Source organism: Abramis brama (assembly GCF_963993115.1).
Source record: "Abramis brama genome assembly, chromosome: 3".
Taxonomy (NCBI): Eukaryota; Metazoa; Chordata; class Actinopteri; order Cypriniformes; family Leuciscidae; genus Abramis; species Abramis brama.
This window is the reverse complement of record NC_139965.1, coordinates 54,566,905-54,585,338: the sequence shown is the minus strand read 5'-3', so window position 1 is coordinate 54,585,338 and position 18,434 is coordinate 54,566,905. Positions and strand designations below refer to the sequence as shown.

General features: G+C 36.7%; 1 protein-coding gene across 1 annotated transcript in view; it reads right to left on the bottom strand.

Moving 5' to 3' along the window:
• adgra3 (adhesion G protein-coupled receptor A3) overlaps positions 1–18,434 on the bottom strand; it is a 45,943-nt gene that overhangs the window by 8,252 nt on the left and 19,257 nt on the right. The window contains exons 4-14 of the mRNA XM_084108293.1: positions 15,524–15,595; positions 11,026–11,097; positions 10,600–10,760; positions 9,452–9,665; positions 8,995–9,159; positions 8,011–8,212; positions 7,739–7,888; positions 4,146–4,307; positions 2,854–3,054; positions 2,463–2,670; positions 564–772 (exon numbers count right to left, since the gene is read on the bottom strand). Coding sequence (XP_083964419.1) covers positions 564–772; positions 2,463–2,670; positions 2,854–3,054; positions 4,146–4,307; positions 7,739–7,888; positions 8,011–8,212; positions 8,995–9,159; positions 9,452–9,665; positions 10,600–10,760; positions 11,026–11,097; positions 15,524–15,595 — 1,816 coding nt within the window. The remainder of the gene's footprint in view (positions 1–563; positions 773–2,462; positions 2,671–2,853; positions 3,055–4,145; positions 4,308–7,738; positions 7,889–8,010; positions 8,213–8,994; positions 9,160–9,451; positions 9,666–10,599; positions 10,761–11,025; positions 11,098–15,523; positions 15,596–18,434) is intronic.

Below are 18,434 nucleotides of genomic sequence, written 5' to 3'. Positions count from 1 at the left end.
TGCGACAATTGTTTTGTACACTGTAATGGATTATAAGATAAACAGGTAAATTTTAAAACAGTTTCATCTCAAATCAATATTTTTTATCCCCATAATTATTTTTGTGGTGAAATACCATGTAATAAGTGGTATGACTGTACCATAACCCTATAACATCCATCTAGTTTAAACTTGCCGCTTGTTCCAACTGCTTTCTCCGCAAAAGCTTTGCGTTTAAAGAGGTAATAAAATATTTAGACTCAGATCAATATTTCATGGCTAATTATTTGCTTATGTGGCAAATAGCCGTGTAATAAGCTTCGCGTCAGGGTCCTAATCACCCTGTCGGGGTTTATTTCTGCGATAACAACCAGCTGGATGTACATTATCTGTATTACTGTCATAGGGACAGTATTTTGGTACACTCATCTCTGGCTGATAACAGAATATTTCCTAAATTGTAACACTGAAACAAGCATTTTCTATACAGCTGCTTTGAAACAATATGTATTGTGAAAATCACAATAAAAATGAAGTGAATTTGAAGAACAGTCTAAAATTCAAGCCACTTTCGTCTCTCTTACCATCAGTAAAGCGTAGTTATTAAGTGAATCACAGGAGATTGTGGTGAAGTTGTCATCCTGACGGAGGATCTGGCAGCCGTCACTCTGCCATCCTCCCTGTCCGCCAAGTAGACTGAAATTCCAGAAGGCGGGAACAGCATCCGATCCATGCAGGAAGCGCCGCAGAGTGGCGTTCACTGGACTTTGCAGGTTCTTCAGTGGAAAGCCGTCTAAACAACAGGAGAATGGACGCTTAATCAGTTTGTGCAACAAAACTCAAAACAAATCTGGTTATGGACCATCTTTGATGGTACACTTTTGGTACACTGTTCTCTATTTGCATCTACAATTCCATGAAGAATTTTTAGGAGCTTTCGGACCGGGTAGGTATGGGAACTGAGTTATAAAAACTAACCACCAGGGTGGTTCCCCGAGAACTAAATTTTCCCCTGGGGCCACTTTCCGGGTTGTATTCGCACCTCCAGTAAGAACTCTGAAGTGATGTAAGCCGGCCAACAGCGACGTCTTTTAAGCACTTCCTTCAACAACGTCAACAACTGGAGGATGCTGTGATTGGAGCTGTGTTTTTGTTTTGGGTATTGTGATAACAGATGAAATGTAGACGTACAAATTATGTGATTGAAAGAGCAAAAAGGAGGGCTAAGAGATGAGATCTCCTACAACAACTTGCAGTGCTACATATGCCGGTTTTTCGTATCATATGACATGTGTTCGGCCAATCAGTGTACACTTACATCACTATTGTGCTCGGTTAGACCCTTCTCTGAAGTAGGAGCTGATATAGCCCCCCCAAAAGGCGTTCCTATAATTAAGATTGTTCTTAGTTCCTGCGGTGCGAACATGCCAAAAAGCAGGTGCTTCCATCAATAGTTATAGGAACTATGAAAGCACTCCTCTGGTGCAAAACCCCCTTATAACATCCACAAACCTTTCCACTGGAAAAAAAAGGTTCTATATAGTGGAGAAAGGTTCTTTAGAATAATTCTAAAATGTTCTTCGCACTGAGAAAAACTATGGTTTTAAACTATGGAGTTAGAATCAGAAAGAGCTTTATTACATTCGAGGAATTTGTTTAGGTGACAGAAGCTTCCACAGCACAAACAGAATGACAGAGACTGAAAAGTTCTTTAGGGAACCAAAAACCATTGCAGATTTTTTTCATGGGATTACAAACGCTTTCTTCTCTGCTTATCCTTCAAAGTGAAATCAATCTGTTATAGCAGTAACTTTTTCCCAGCAGCTCCCTGTGCTGCTCTTTGCCGCCTCCTCTCACTTCAGTAGCTGCTATTATTATTGTTGTGTCTATGACACAAAGCCTCTTTACCTGCTTGAAGCCAAAATGGGGGAGGAATGGATAAGAGCTGTACAGCAAAGATCAAATCACACAATAAAAAACACACATATACATACACACATATATATATGTGTGTGTGTGTGTGTGTGTGTGGATATTTGGAACTGATATTTTATAACGTTTTTTATTTTGTGATTTGATCTTTGCTGCACAGCTCTATTATCATCCATCCATCCATCCATCCAAGAGATATATAATTTTATTCATAAAAAGTTCTAGGGGTGCCAATAATTGTGGTCAATGTGTTTTAAAGAAAACCATTCATTTCATAATGTGACGTTTAATATTTCACTTTTATTCATTGGCATTTTACATTATTTCTGAATTTAATAATAAAATGTGACTTCTACATCGCTGCAACTTATTATTATTTCTTTCTGCAGTTTTGATCTGGTGCAACAAAGTCAGGTGTGACTTTTGTCCAGGGTGGAAAAAGTATCTGCAGTAGCAATTTTATTAGTTTGATTTAAAAACAAAAAATGAAACGGTTTGAGCGCATGTCTGATCTTGCCCAAGGCATTAGGATCAGCACCAAGTGTTCTTACCAATCTTTGTGAGAATCACAGGTGTGGCCACACTCCTCCTCTTGCTGCCGTCACTGAGGACGGTGGAGTTTCCCGTTGGGGGAAAGAGTTTGCCGTTGCGGAAGGCTAGCAGGTGGAGTTTGTAGACGGCCTCTTCGGCCTGACCTGAACTTCCCAGAGATGAGAAGAGAGACGGGGGAAGCTGTAATGATGCCTCCACTATAGCGTTCTGCACACATGGAGATGCAATAACGTTACTGTCAAAACATGATGGATATAATCCTGCTTCCACAGCTTTATTGGAGTTCTCGGATTGAAGAAACACTCATCTTATATGCTGTGACAAAACATCTACAGTACTGTATGCTCCACACACAATGATGTACAGAAAGTACCAGAGAAAAACGCATACTTTGTGAGCCAATGCTGACAGGTTGCTGGTCACGTTGCATTTGAAGCTGAGCTGGCGCTCTGGGTTGATGTCGGAGTCTCTGGGAGAGAAATGGGCCATGGCCGTGCGCTCCGGTGAGACCTTCTGGAACAGAGTGCAGGTCATCCCATTGAAGCTGCTGGCCTTGATCGCATGAGCCTCCAGAGCAATGTTATGAGAGTTCTGTTGAAACAAACAATAAAGAAGAATGACTACCACACCATACTCCCACAATCACATGTTATTGAAGGACTATGACAACTCTTTCAAACTAAAGTCTATATAAATGTTCACTGCTGTTCAAAAGTTTGGGGTCAGTAATTTTTTTCCTACATATTAATACTTTTATTCAGCGAGGATGCATTCACATCAGTAAAGAGGTTTATAATGTCACAAAAGATTTATATTTCAAATAAATGCTTTTATAAATTATACATTTATAAATACATTTTTAACTTTCTATTAAATCAAACAATCCTGAAAATGTGTCTAAGAAAAATATTAATATACTAATACCCCTTTTAACAACTACTTAAAATACATTCAAATAGAAAACAGGCTTTTTATATAGCAATAATATTGCACAATATTACAGTTTTTACTGTATTCATCTTGGTGAGCATAAAAGAATATTGAACATTGAAAAAAAGATAAAGATAATAAAAAATAAAACATTGAAAATTGTACTGACCCAAAAGTTAATAGGTAACATACTATATTTTGACGAAAAAATAAAGGGTTCAACAAAGAAAGCATATACAAATAAACATTTATTTCGAGTTATGTAAACCGTTCAGCTGCTTTTAATAAAATAGAAAATCTAATTGAATTGATCTTTTGCAGGAACACACACACACACACACACACACACACACACACACACACACACACACACACACACACACACACACACACACCTCTAAATATATGAACACTGCATTGTAAATCAAATTGCTTTTCCATTTATGAAGTAACATAAGAAATTACACAGTATTTTTCAGTAATTCCAAAGAAATATTTGATGTCAAGAATATACGAATATTTGTATTACTATCGATCAGTTGAAGACCTAATGTCAATCAGTTATCAGTGAAATAATTTTGGCTTGTCCCTTAATTTGTAAAAAAGCAAACAAAATCTCATTTACAGAACTTGCAATGAAAATATTACATTTCATTTTTTTTTATTAATTTAAAATAAAAGTGTGTTATTTAAGCTGTTGTATAAATTAACTTCTGGTTACACCAGCAGAATACAGAGGGATATTTACTCACAGTAGAATAGGCCAGAGCCCCATTACTGATTCGGAGAACGGCAATCCTCTGCAGGCACTCAACGATACGTGAGCAAGCTCGCGCCTCCCTCTGAGCCATCCATAACACTCGCTCATCAGCCAGCATCAGATTACTGGAGATATCCACCATCACATCTCCCAGCTGAGAGAGGAAATGCAGTTAGAGACAACGCATGCACACCCACGTCAATGCCGATTCCTCCAGGCGTGCATTACACCCACAAACAAACTACATACTAATTCAATAAACACACACAAACACACTGCCACCACATTCCTGAACAAAACCAGAAAAATGAAAAAAAAATTTTTTTTTAAAGAAATAAAATGTGATTACTGGGATGCGTCTGACATTCCCACACTAGAGAAACACTTAACAGCAAATATTTTCAAAAAACAATCCTGGAGCCTTAAAGGTGCCTTATGTAAAAATTGAGGTAAAAATATCCAAAAAATGAGCTACATGCATCAAAAGAATGAGAAGAAATAAGGGCGATGATGTCATTAAAAAAATGTCAAGTTATAGTGCTGCAGAGATATCAACCTCAATTAGCATTAGCATTAATAGCCACGGCCCGACAGGTGTCGTAATACCAGTTTCGGCCATGGGAGGCGGTATGCCGGCAACATAACCACCAGCCAAACATGCAATACACGAATAACTCGCACGGCTTGTGGGCATACTTGAACCTGATGTCAATCGTGTGGAAAGTAGCCTACTGCCCACTACTACATTCAAATAAAATATGATAAAAAAGGAACAGAACCAGAGTAAACATTGGCACTGCTTTCCATCGCTGGAGACAACTAATGGACATGAAAAAAATGAGGTTTGACTTCGAACTTGCAACATTTCGTTTGGATTGGTAAGTAAGATGCTGTTAGTATTTCGTTAGAAGTTTGTTTTATATGTTTGTGTAGATTTTCGGGAAGTTATAACATAGAAATGTATCGAAGGCTGTTCGATAAACGTATATAACGTTCATAAATACAGTATTGTAATATAGTACACATAGCACAATCTCTATTGCTCTTTTTTTCTTGCCAACTACGTGACCTATATTATGTATATTAAATGGCTTTCCTGAGGTAAATCTGACATAATTGTTCTCCAGCTGTGTTATTGACCTCTTCACGATGATAAAAAACACTGATTGGTCGATATTATGTATGAGGAATACATTTTGGTAAGTTGTAGCCTAACGTTACTGTATCTTTCAGTGTTCGTGATTTTTTTACTATTAGCTAGTAGAGATGATCGGTTCACATGCGCTAGGGATCTGTCGTGTAACATTTACAAGCGCCAAAACGGTATTTCATTGACAGAATCTGAGAGCTGAGATTTTTTTATATCATAACTAACCTGCTCTGTCTAGTCTGTCGGTCTCCGTGTCCTCTTTGCTTCGCGATTTTTCTGTGCGTGAGAAAATTGATGTGTGGCGTGAGAGCATGTGAAAAGTGTTTGCGTGTGTCTCACGGTTAATGCGTGAGAGTTGGAAGCTCTGGTTACGTTGGCGCTAGCTTGGTCAACATCAGCGAATGCTGTCTGTCAAATTAATGTAATTCAAACTAACAATAAAAATGTAATATGAACAAAACGAATATGAACATATTCACTGGTAAAGGTGAAGGGGAGTAGCTTGAAGATATTCATACTCTAGAGTAGACCAACTCACTTTCTGGAGGTATACTGCCCCCATCTGGTATGGAATGTGGAGTATGAATTTATTTATTTTTACATAAGGCACCTTTAAACAGCCTCTTCTTTGTCAACTCAATACAACTGAGTCCCACTAAATTCCTGAGCAAAATTACACAAGCATGGCAAAATCGCGAGGCAAGTCAAATTTAATAACGCGTCCTTGCAATATGTGAGATGTTGAATGACGGTACAGATCCCTGCGCAGGTGTTACATGATAACGTTTCCCCTCAACACTGAGTGAAGTGCAACCTGATCCTGAAAAATAGGTTCTATGTTCCTCTGTGGCCCAGTGTCCAAATCCCTCCAGATCCTATCTGCTCCTCTCCTTACAGATTCAACTGCAAAAGCCTGTTTTGTTCTCCAGAGAGGAAGAGAGTCACGAACTGAGGTGGCGAACAGGGACGTTGCTTTAAATCAACGGTTTTCAACCTTTCTGTCTTCAAGGCCACCCCACTGTCCACAACAATATTCAAAGGCCACATAACTTTTTCAATTATTTGTGATTTACTGGATAATATAAATGGTATGTATATATATATATATATATATATATATATATATATATATATATATATATATATATATATATATAAAATGATCACTAAAATAAGGAATATATAGATTTTTAGCTTATTTAATGGTTGTTTTGTCTTATTTTAGCCCTATAAAGCCTACTGAACTGTTTGATATACACATTTCTAAGGTCTCTAAATTATCAACATGATCAAAACTTGCTGAAAAACCAGTTGTACACAATCTACTACATGCCTTCTGTCGTCTGATTCATAGTTTATAGTTTTTAGCAGGTAAAATAACTTGTAGTATAATTGTAAAAACATTCCCATTTAGGCTGTGGTTCACATGCGTTTTTGATCTTTATGAAGTAAACAAAAGAATAACTTTTTGGTCACACTTTAGTTTAGGGTCCAATTATCACTACAACTTTTGCCTTAATAAACTAATAATTACTGCTTATTAATAGTTAGTAAGGTAGTTAAGTTTAGGTATTGGGTAGAATTGAGGGATGTAGAATATGGTCATGCAGAATAAGGCATTAATATGTGCTTTATAAGTACTAATAAACAGCTAATATCTTAGTAATATGCATGCTAATAAGCAACTAGTTAATAGTGAGAATTGGACCCAAACTAAAGTCTAACTTTCTAACTATCTAACATTTATATTATTAGTAATATTTCAAGATGATCCCTTACTGGACTGAAGCAACTTTGGTTTGCTTGATTATCCATTTTTTGAAAAATCATGTTAAAATGTGAGTATCAAAAATTATCCACCAGGCTTTTAAGGAACATTTATTTGTTCATCTCTCAATCATCATTGTCTTGCACTGCATAGTATGTTTTGATGCCCACAATAAAAAAAAACTACAGAGCTTTGATCATAAAACTAAGCATCTAAATAGAATCTTAAGATATACTGATATTTATATGCAAGTAATCTGCTATACTCATAAATATCTCACTGAAAGTATTAAAAAAACTTATTCTTTGGCAATATAAATATCAGAAACTGCACTAAATTGCATATTTTTGCTCACTTTGTGCATCTAAATAAAACTGTTTTTTTGTTGTTGTTTTTTTCTCAAGTGTGAGCTCCATATTCTCATTATAATATCATACTATATGAGCCATGAAAGCCAGATGTACCCAATATGATACTCAACAAAAACTCATATGCACAATTTTATATAAAAAAATAAGATTTTTCAGACGATTTTTTCACATCGTCTTTTGGGTTGCACGTAAAAAATAACATCAATCAGAACAGAACTGTTGGATTTGATTGTTAATATTCCTAATACAATAACAGTTTTCCTCCCTACATGACTAAACTTTTTTTTTTATCTCACCTCTTTATACTTCTCTGCAAACTTGCCAATCTTCTCAATCATCTCCGCTACAAAGATCACATCCACCTTGTCAGAGAAGTTGGGCGCCTCTGCAGTGTACGCCAGCAGCTGCTGCGCTGTCTGAACCGCATTGGTCAGATTCAGAGGCATCTGATATTCAAGAAAAGCAAAAAATGAGCACAGACAGAGAAGAATCAAATACATCAGACTAAAAAAGGTGTATGATGAAAGTTAAACACAGAGTACTGTATTGCAAAGTTACAGTCACCTACCTGGTTGATGATATAAAGCACACGCGTGACATCTTTCATATATTCACACCGCGAGTAGTCGTCTTCCGCCCACTGTCCACCCCGGTCACACCGCCTCCATGCGCGTCGATCTTCGGCCGAGCTGCCCGAATAAATGCCAGCTCCGGTCACCTGCCGTTTACAGGGTAAGTATGCCGTAATGCCAGCCAGTGTACGAGGCCATCTGCATACAGACAAAAACAGATTAAAGATTAATGTGCAAGAAAGGAAGTACCAAGAACACCACTTGTCTGTGGTATTGCATGGAAATAAATGGCCTTAAATGTGAGTACATTTGACTGAAGTGGTTAAAATATGCAATAAGTACAAAATAATAATAATAGGTGAACAGTCTGATGGTTTTTGCTTGCACACTAATACAGGTTTCACTTAGATCTACAACCACAAGAGTGCAGCGAAGAGCTAAAATATTTTTTTAGACATTTGTTTTGATACTATGTCAGCAATGGATACATGTGATTCAATTGAATTAACTTTTTTTATAAAATAAATTATTTTATTCAGCATTAAATTGATCAAGAGTATTTTTTTTAAATGATTCTAATTAAACTATTTTATTTATTAAAGAAAAAGAAAAAAAACGCATCATGGTTTCCACAAAAATATGAAACAGTTTCAACATTGATAGTAAGAAGAAAAGATTCATGAGCACCAAATCACCATATTAGAATGATTTCTGAAAGATCATGTGACACTGAAGACTCGAATAATGATGCTGAAAATTCAGCGCTGCATCAAAAGAATAAATGACATTTTACAATATATTCAAATAGAAAACAATTATCTTAAATTGTAATATTTCACAATATTCCTGTTTTTACTGTATTTTTGATCAAATAAATGCAGCCTTGGCGAACAGAAGGGACTTTAAAACACTAAAAAGTCTTACAGACCCCAATATTTTGAGTGGTAATGTAAATCTGATCAGGTGTTCGCAAGACTCACCTATACTCCCCCTTGTTGTTTGACACCCGATCTGGCAAGCAGTACTTGGCAGAACTCTCCAAAACCACAATGTGGACCGTCCTAGTGTTGTTTCCTCGACTGGTGCGCACACGACACTCCCAGTTCCCAGTGAATCCCGGCTGGATGTTGGAAATGGTCAAGGCGCTGTGTGAGAACAAATCAAACTTATTGCTCCAGGACAATAGGTTTAGCATAACAGACTTTAGTATTTCACAGCGTTACTGTCAACTAAAACTGAAATAGTAACACTTTACAAAAAAGGTTCTGGCAGTTTCCAGCACAATGTTGGTAGATCAAGTTTATATTTCAAGTATATGTATCGCCATGCTCCGAGGCAAACATTGTTCATAGTGTGATTCATGTGTATCTAGTGTGCAGAAATGGCATTTTGCAGTCGGTATTGGGTTTGGGTGTCTCCATGGCTGGTTTCTATTACCTGGCTATTAAAGAGCAATTCTGCACCATGCTTTTCTCTATGTAGATGCCTTGAGTGGCATCAGGTTCCACCATCTTCCCATCCTGATACCACAGAACCTGCATGTCCTCATCCACGAAAGAGGCCATGCACTGAAACGGCAGGCTGTCGCCCTGGAAGACGATCTGATGTTGAGATGGAGTCATCTGGAAGGAGGGAAGCTCTAGAGGAGCGTCTAAAATAGAGAATGGAGAAAAACAAAGAGAGAGAAAGGGAAAAAATACACTGTGGTCAGCCATTGATAATTGCTTTTTGCGAAAGTTGACATTAATGAGAGATTTGGGAGCAGTTTTATTGTAGTTCTTGCACAAGCTATGGTTAGAAAGTCCAAAAGCAACATAAATGGGAGGCCTGAACCAAGGCTGAAGATCTTATATAGCAGGATTACTTTGCTTTTGGTGTCGGAGAGTGTGTTAGTAAAAGAACATTTTTACTAAAAAGCTGAAGGTACCTAATGTGCAACATGTCATAGGTCATGAAAAGCTGACTTCATGCTGCACAACATCATTAAAATATAACAAAATAAGTCACTTAAGGAGGGGAGCTAACAATGTATGTGGGTCAGGTGTTGCCTACATTGTACATATTATATATGTATATGTGTGTGTGTGTGTGTGTGTGTGTGTATATATACATACATGTATACATACACAACAAAATTGCAATACAAATACACAACATATATACAAATGTACATACACAACCAGCTAATTACAAATATTAATAAACACTAATAGCATATAAATAATACTAAAATAACACTGATTGTAGGACAAATCTATCTATCTATCTATCTATCTATCTATCTATCTATCTATCTATCTATCTATCTATCTATCTATCTATCTATCTATATATATATATATATATAATTTTTTTTTTTTTTAATGAGAAATACGTTTAGTTTAATATATTTAAATAAATTACTTATTTATAAATGCATTTACATTTAAATAAAAAATATATATATATAATTATATCTATATATAAAAAATATATATATATATATTTGTGTGAGGGTTAGAAAACATCATTAGTTCAGTGTAAATACAACAGAAGTCGGTGTAACATCTCCAACATGAAGTGTAAGTGTTGAAGCGTATTCTTACCACAGGTGAGCGTTTCAGGCCTGAGCAAGGTTATTAGCTGACCCTGTAGGGAGCGAGGGAACGAGCAGTGAGTTTCCTTCACCACTACCGCCTTATCTTTGATCCAGACCACCAACCATTGCAGGTTACAGTCACACAGAAGATACGGGCTGTCAAACTCCCTAAGAATGTATACAGCATGTTCAGAAATTATTGTAAAAACTACATCAGAGCCAAACATCTTTAGATAATATCATAAGAACATTCCTTTCCACAGAGTGTGGGTCAACAAATGCATTACATTTAGACTGGGGTCTGAGTTTAAGTTAATGAATAAGAAGTTTGTGAACACAAGCACTAATAAGCTGCAATCTGCATTTTATTTTAGGTATTGCACATTGCAATTTTAACGTGTGCAAATTATGCAAAGTACAACAAAACACTTACAGTATTTTCAGAGAGCCAAGGCTGTCGAAGATCCCTTGAGAAAGTGAAGAAAACTTGTTCTCCGAAAGGTTACTACAACGAAAATGGGGCAGCAATGAGCAAATATACCATCCTAAATAGAAACTGATGTTACCATCATAAGTCATAGTTGACTGCCCTTAAAGATGCAGTAAGAGATTTCTGAGAAACACTGTTGAAATCAACCCAAACAAACAAAAAAATAGGCAAAGATGACAAAAAGAAAAACAAGGAAGAACAAAAAATTAACACAGTATAAAAGAGTACATACGAGCTCCAGACAAACAATGACACTCAAAACTGTCCTGTTACTATAGCTAACATTACAACAACAGCATATCTTGGTTCTGTGAAACAGCAAAACCAATATTACTCGCATATGGAGCAGAAACAACCTCTGCGTCTGTTTTCAGGCCTTTTCGCTTTGGTCTTTTGGTCGCTTTTCTAATATTAATGCGGGTTCTAAAGCTCTTGCCTGATCATCATCCTTAGGGATGCACCGAAACGAAAATTCTTGGCCGAAGCTGAAGCCAAATATTAATGAAACGCTTGGCCGAAGGCCGAATACCGAACGCGGTGTTTCGCATTTTTTCCATTTATTTTGCCAATTTTTTCACCATTGCATTAATTAAATAGTAAAAATGTGCTTTTTACTATTTTGTCTTGCTTTTCCGAAGAAAACAAAAAATAAAATTACAATGAATTCAATTTAAAAATATTTATTAAACACTGAACTTTTTTTTAAACATTCCAGCAGATATTATACAAACAAAGCATAATATAACTTAAAAAAAAAATGTATTTGGCCATCTTTGAAGCCCCCCCTTCTTGAATAGCCTGTGTTAGGCCTATTATTGACTGCTGAAAGAATGTAACTGTATGCCTACAAAAAAAAAAAAAGTGCATTGAAAAGTGCAAAAAATGTGGATGAACCCACAACAAATGAAACAAAACTCGAGAGGGTTATTGCTCCTGGGGGTGGGGACTTCTGAGAGATAACCATCTAACTGTTAAGCGGTTGAGCTTGTTCTCTGTCTTGCAAATGGGTTATTCTCTTGGAGGATCTCATCGAACATGTCAGACAGCGAGACGGTGCGCGGCTCATCTGTAGTACGAGCCGGTTTTCTCTCTGCGCTGTTTTCATCTCCTGCGCTGTGCATCACCTAACCATCTCCATCACCTAGCGGCTTTCCCAAATCCAACTCGGCCTGGATCATTTCTCCACACCTCTGACATGTTTGCTGCATTTATAAAGCGCGCGCCTCTCACTCTACGCTGGTTACTATTTGAGCGCATCATCAAAAACGTCATTGTTTGGCAAAATTTATTCGGTTTTTTTTTTTACATATTCGGCCGAACACCGAAAGTGCTTTTTTTGCTCACTCTCTCTCTTCCCCCATCATGAGTGGACATGCCCCTTACTGCTGATTGGCTACAAGTGTGTTGTGGTACTGATCAGATCCGAACCACTTTCAACAGCGTTTCTCAGAATCGCTTATAGCACCTTTAAAGGGTTAGTTCATCCAAAATGAAAATCAGCCCATGATTTACTCTCCCTGAAGCCATCCTAGGTGTACATGACATTCTTCTTTCAGACGAATACAATCGGAGTTATATTAAAAAATGTCCTGGCTCTTCCTAGCTCTATAATGTGAGTCAATGGGTATATTTTTTTGGAAGTCCATCAAAGCCTATCCATCCGTGATAAAAGTGCTCGAAACGACTCCGGGGGGTTAATAAAGGCCTTCTGAAGTGAAGCGATGCGTTCGTGTAAGAAAAATATCCGTATTTAAAACTTTATCGACTAAAATAACTAGCTTCCGGCAGACGGTCGTACGCAAGTCGACTTACGCCAAAAGAGTAACACTTGAATTTGACGCACAACGTAATGGCGAACACGGTTGCCCAGCACTGTTTGTTTGAACCGCGAGAGGCGTCAAAGCTTACGCAACTTACGCTTCAGGGTGAGTAAATCAAGGGTAAATCAAAAATGTTCATTTTTGGGTGAACTATCCCTTTAAGTTAGCCTGACGTCGTCATACTCAGATTTTAGTCAGAATATGAGTCTGATCCACTGGGCTGTGATTATGGGGCGTGTTTCAACAAAACCAGGAAAGAAAATGCCTCTGCACTCAATTGGATAGACCTACAACCAATCAGAGCAACGGAGTAAGTGACGTATGTTTTTCATTCATCTTTCCGATCGACAAATGACTTTATCGCGGTTCTCTGTTCCTCTTTTAAAATGAATGCGCAGTCGTCGATATCTTCAATAACAGACGCGATGGCGGAACCTACACATCTCAATTCTCCAGCGGCAGCCATCTTTGTAGTAAACGAATTCAACCCAAGCGCTCTTTGGTGACGTGGATGATTATGTTACTGTTGATCATCTGTCCATCATCGTATAAAGCCCGCCCTGACAATTTGATTGGTCCGAACAGCTCTGGTTCGAGCATAGTTGCTCCACAACGGATCAAGTCCAGACCGAGCTTCCCGACCTCAAATGGTGTGGGCGGGGCTAAGTTTGACTGGCATCCAGGCTACCTTTAAGTATCTTGAATGATGAATAAAATTGAATATTGTTACAACTATTATTATGATTGCAACATTGCAACAGAGTCTGTGAAGATTGTGCTAAATTATTTCAATATCTAATGAGCAACACTTTCTGATGTGACAAATGTCATATCTGCTGTTTGAAATGAGAAAAAAACAAAAAACAAAAACAAAACTTAACTGTAATACTAGTCCAATTTATGCAAGTTGGATCCATTAACATGTTAAACTAAAAAGCCTCCTTACAAACAGTTTTTTTTTTCCTGTATACCCTTGATATCACATCTGTTTGGGATGAAATCTGTTCAGTGCTTCAACTGCTGTCTTAATTGAAATGACTGGATAAATTATAATCTTCACCTTCACCTGGTGAAGACGATGCTCACTGTTACACCTGCAGCTGTCGCTACACCCATGGGAAGTCAACGTTAACACGCTCATCTAACAACATCTGTTATGAGTTTCAGAATTCTGTGAAGGGTAATTAGGCTAATGAATCTCAGCCAAACACCACCAATGACATTTGCGTTCTCATCACAATCTAATAAAAATATCTGCATATAAACAGACTGTAGATGTATAGATGGACAGACAGATAAATGGATAAACACGTTAAATTCGCATTATGAGATGGATTATACACAGATGAGCCAAAACATTATGACCCCCTGCCTAATATGCTGTTGATCCTCCGTGTGCTGCCAAAACAGCGCCAACTCACCGAAGCATGTACTCTGCAAGACATGGTGGTATCTGGCACCAAGACGCTAGCAACAGTTCCTTCAAATCCTGTAAAGTTGTGAGGTGGAGCCAGCATGGATCAGAATTGTTGGACCAGAACATCCTACAGGTGCTCAATCAAGATTGAGATCTGGGGAATTTGGAGGTCAGGGCAACACCTTGAACTCTTCATCAGGCTCCTCAAACATTTCCAGAACAATGAGTGCAGTGTGCCAGGGTGATTTATCCTGCTGAAAGAGACCACTTCCACCAGAGAAGACATCATCATGAAGGGGTGTACCTGGTCTGCAACAATGTTTAGGTAGGTGACACGTGTCAAATTTACGTCCACATGAATGTCCGGACCCAGAGATTCCCAGCAAACCATTGCCCAGAGCATCACACTCCCTCCACAGGCTTGTCAACTTCCCACAGTGCACCCTGGCGCCATCACTTCCCCATGTAAAAGGCGCGCAAGTACATGGCCGTCTACGTGATGTAAAGGAAAATGGTACTCACTGGACCAAACAACCTTCTTCCAATGCTCCAAGGACCAGCTCCGACACTCCTGGGCCCATTTGTTGGTGCTTTTGATGGTGGTCAGGGGTCATCATAGGCACTCTGACTGGTCTGCGGCTATGCAGCCCCACACGCAGCAGAGTGCAATTTTGTGAGACTTGTGCCACAGTAGACCTTCTTTTGGCTAGGACCAGACGGGATAGCCTTCGTTACCCTAGTGCATCAATGAGCCTGGGGCGTCCAACAGCGAGTCGCCGGTTTGTGGTTTGTCCCTCCTTGGACCACTGTTGGTAAATTCTCACCACTGCTGACTAGAAGCAACCCACAATCCTTGCTGTTTCAATGATACACCGACACTGACAAGGGCCAAATTGTTATGGCCAGATGACTAAGTCGCTCAGATCTTTATTCCAGCCCATTTGAGCTGCATCCAACACGTTGATTATGAAAACTGACTGTTTGCTTACCATCTAATATACTCAATATTTAATATGTGGCCTTGATAGGAAATTATCAAAAATGTTTGCTTCTGTGAGTGGCCAAAATGTTTTGGCTCAGTGTATTATAAATTAAAGGGGGTGAAATGTTTATTAGATTAATTTTACACTAAAAGCAAATTAAATTGATTTAAGTTTAAAAACAATTTCTTTAGGTTCAGAGTAGCAACAAAAACATGACTTACAGTTTAACAAGGTTTGTGAGACCTTTAAACACATCCACATGGAGGCAGCCGATCAGATTTTTGGACAAGTCTCTGCAAGGTACAAAACATAAGAGAAAGTGTTGTTTGATAACTTGTACAGGCACTATTATTTATCATTTCTTACCTGGGTTTGTCAAAACATTTTACAACATAATTTTAATTGAAACAAATACATACAACCACATACAATTTGCACAATTGTATTTTTATACTCTGAATACTGAATACCTATTGTAGCTGTAAATTAGCGTTTTTTCCCATTGATTGATACGCACACAATAATATTTTTACATTTATAAATTGGCACAGAAAATTATTTTTGTTATTTTTTTTTTAGCTGTAAATGACACCATAACTGATCCCATCAGTTCCATACTGGTCTTGATTAGTGTTATTTTAGTATTTAGTTTATATAATATTACAGTATTATTATATGCAGAATTATTATATACTATATTATATACTATTACTATTATTATATACTATTAAAGTGTGTAATATTTTGAATTAGCTTGTATTTTTGTTCCTAATTACATTTTTTGTATTTGTATGCGTTTCTGTAATTTATCTTAAATTTATTTTTCTTTCTTTTTTTCAATTTCCATTTAGTTGCCAAGGCAACATTTCTAACTTTAAGGTGTTTTGTTGTATTTCATCGATTAATTTGATTCTATTTCAGATTATTTTTGAATAATGAAAACAAATTTTAATAGTTTGTTTACAATAAAAACACTGATCTTGATGGAGTGAAAGAGCATTCATACAGCCTCATGCTTTTAATAAAGCAAAACATATACTTCTAAAAACATAAAATACACACCTCACCAAACACCAATTAGGAAATGATCTCATCCTGCTAGTGCCTATATTTATACAATATTGACAGCCAAACTACCATTACATCCCAGACAAAACATAACCATTAAATGTCAATCTAGCAGTCGTCCCAGTCTTCGTACACGACACAACATGTTTTTGGCAAAGGTCTCTAAACCCCATCTAATCACTCACTTTAATGTCAAGCCACATGTTTCAGACATACAAGCATGAGACATTAAAAAAAAACTATAGCACTTTGATTTATCACAAGCTTCCTTTCAGCATCAAAAAGCACATCAATATGTGATGAGGTCCTGTGTACATTTGAGAAGTTGCACAGTTAACATTGCAGAATGATTAGGCATAAATCTTAGTATGAAATATGTAATATTGTTAAATATAACAGATAATATTACATGTTTCTTTTTAAAGAATAATTCTTGATATCTGTTCTTTGTTCAGTTATGAATATTTTTTTTTACATTTTAATAAAAATGACAAAAATGTATTTTAAGAGAATACTTTTAGATATCATCTCACACAATATTTAGTTCCCAAGACAATAATGAATACATTTTCTAATTAGCATCAGCCATTTCTTTTTAAAGTTCAGGACACTTAGACATTTTCTTCTCTGAAGCTGGCAAAGTAACTAGGCTTATAAAACTGTGAAAATTCATCTTGAACACTCTCTCAAAAGTTCGGAAGACAGCTATTCTTTTTCAGGGGAGCTGCATACTTCTCCATTCAGCCAGCCAAAGAGCAGTTTATATTGGCAAGAAGTGAGTCATATTACACAGCCACGCCATACACACGAACCCTCTGAGTGTGTGTCTAAAGAACGTATATAGCCGAACACTCACCACATGTACATACTTCACTCTGCACAAAACAAGGAACAAACTCTCCTTTCTTTCTCAAAGTCTCTTGCTCTCAACACACACACACACACACACACACACACACACACACACACACGTAGATAGCATCAGTCATGCTGTGCAGAGTGCTGTCTGGACATTGTCCATCTGGAGTGAAGAACTGCAGAAAGATGAAGTCTTATTTCCGTGGTTACACACACCCAACAGTGAAACTGTTTTAACTCGAATCAGAGCATTTCTGCAAGAGAGGTGTCAACCAGATTTATTTTAGTATCACTGAGATACTATTATCGTTTTTATTAATATTCTGAATTTGTTTTTATTTTTATAAATGTTTCAATAAATGTTTTCATTTGAATTTTAGTTCAAGTTATACGAACTTTGTCATGTTTTTGTAAATGAAAATGAAAAGTTACCTTGGCAACTAGCTAAAATTTTTTAAATATATATAAAAATGAATAAAAAAGTGGTGTTAATCAATAGAAAAATTTACTCGATCAATTTTTTTTCTGTGATTGATCACGATTAATCACAATTAAAAACACTTTTACGCTTTTATAGGTTTATATATTTTATAATGTAATAATTTCACAGTTAATCTCCAAATTAATGTAGAGACAACGTAAAGATAGTATATTATAAATACTTGTTTATTGGCATCTTTTTATGAATGAAGGTCAGTATCACTGATACTAATACAGCTCTTGATGTCTGGATAAAAATGATTTATAATTATAATTCTTTCTCTTTTTTTAAGCAGGCTTTCTTTCTTTCTTTGAGGTTCTTTCTTTTTATATTTTGGATGTTCAGACTGCGGCAATTAACATTTTTGTCAGAGTAAATTACATGTTATTTTGTCTGTTCAGAAACGTGGGAGAATCATGATCTCTATTTGAATAAAAAAAAAAAAAAAAAATCATGAATCTCAATTTATCCAGAATCGTGCAGCTCTATAGCATTGTTTTTCAGAGAAACAAGTATGTGAACCTAGCATGTTTTCTAAATATAACATACTATGGTATTTTTATGCTTTAGTACAGTAAAAAAAAAAAAAGTACATTCTGTACATACAGCACCTTTAAAGTTGATTTGATTTCAAGTAACAAATACGTTTTTTACGGTGTTAGTTTTTGTCAGCTACAATAACCCTGTTGTCGTCAACACATTTTACACTCTAGAAAGACAGAATG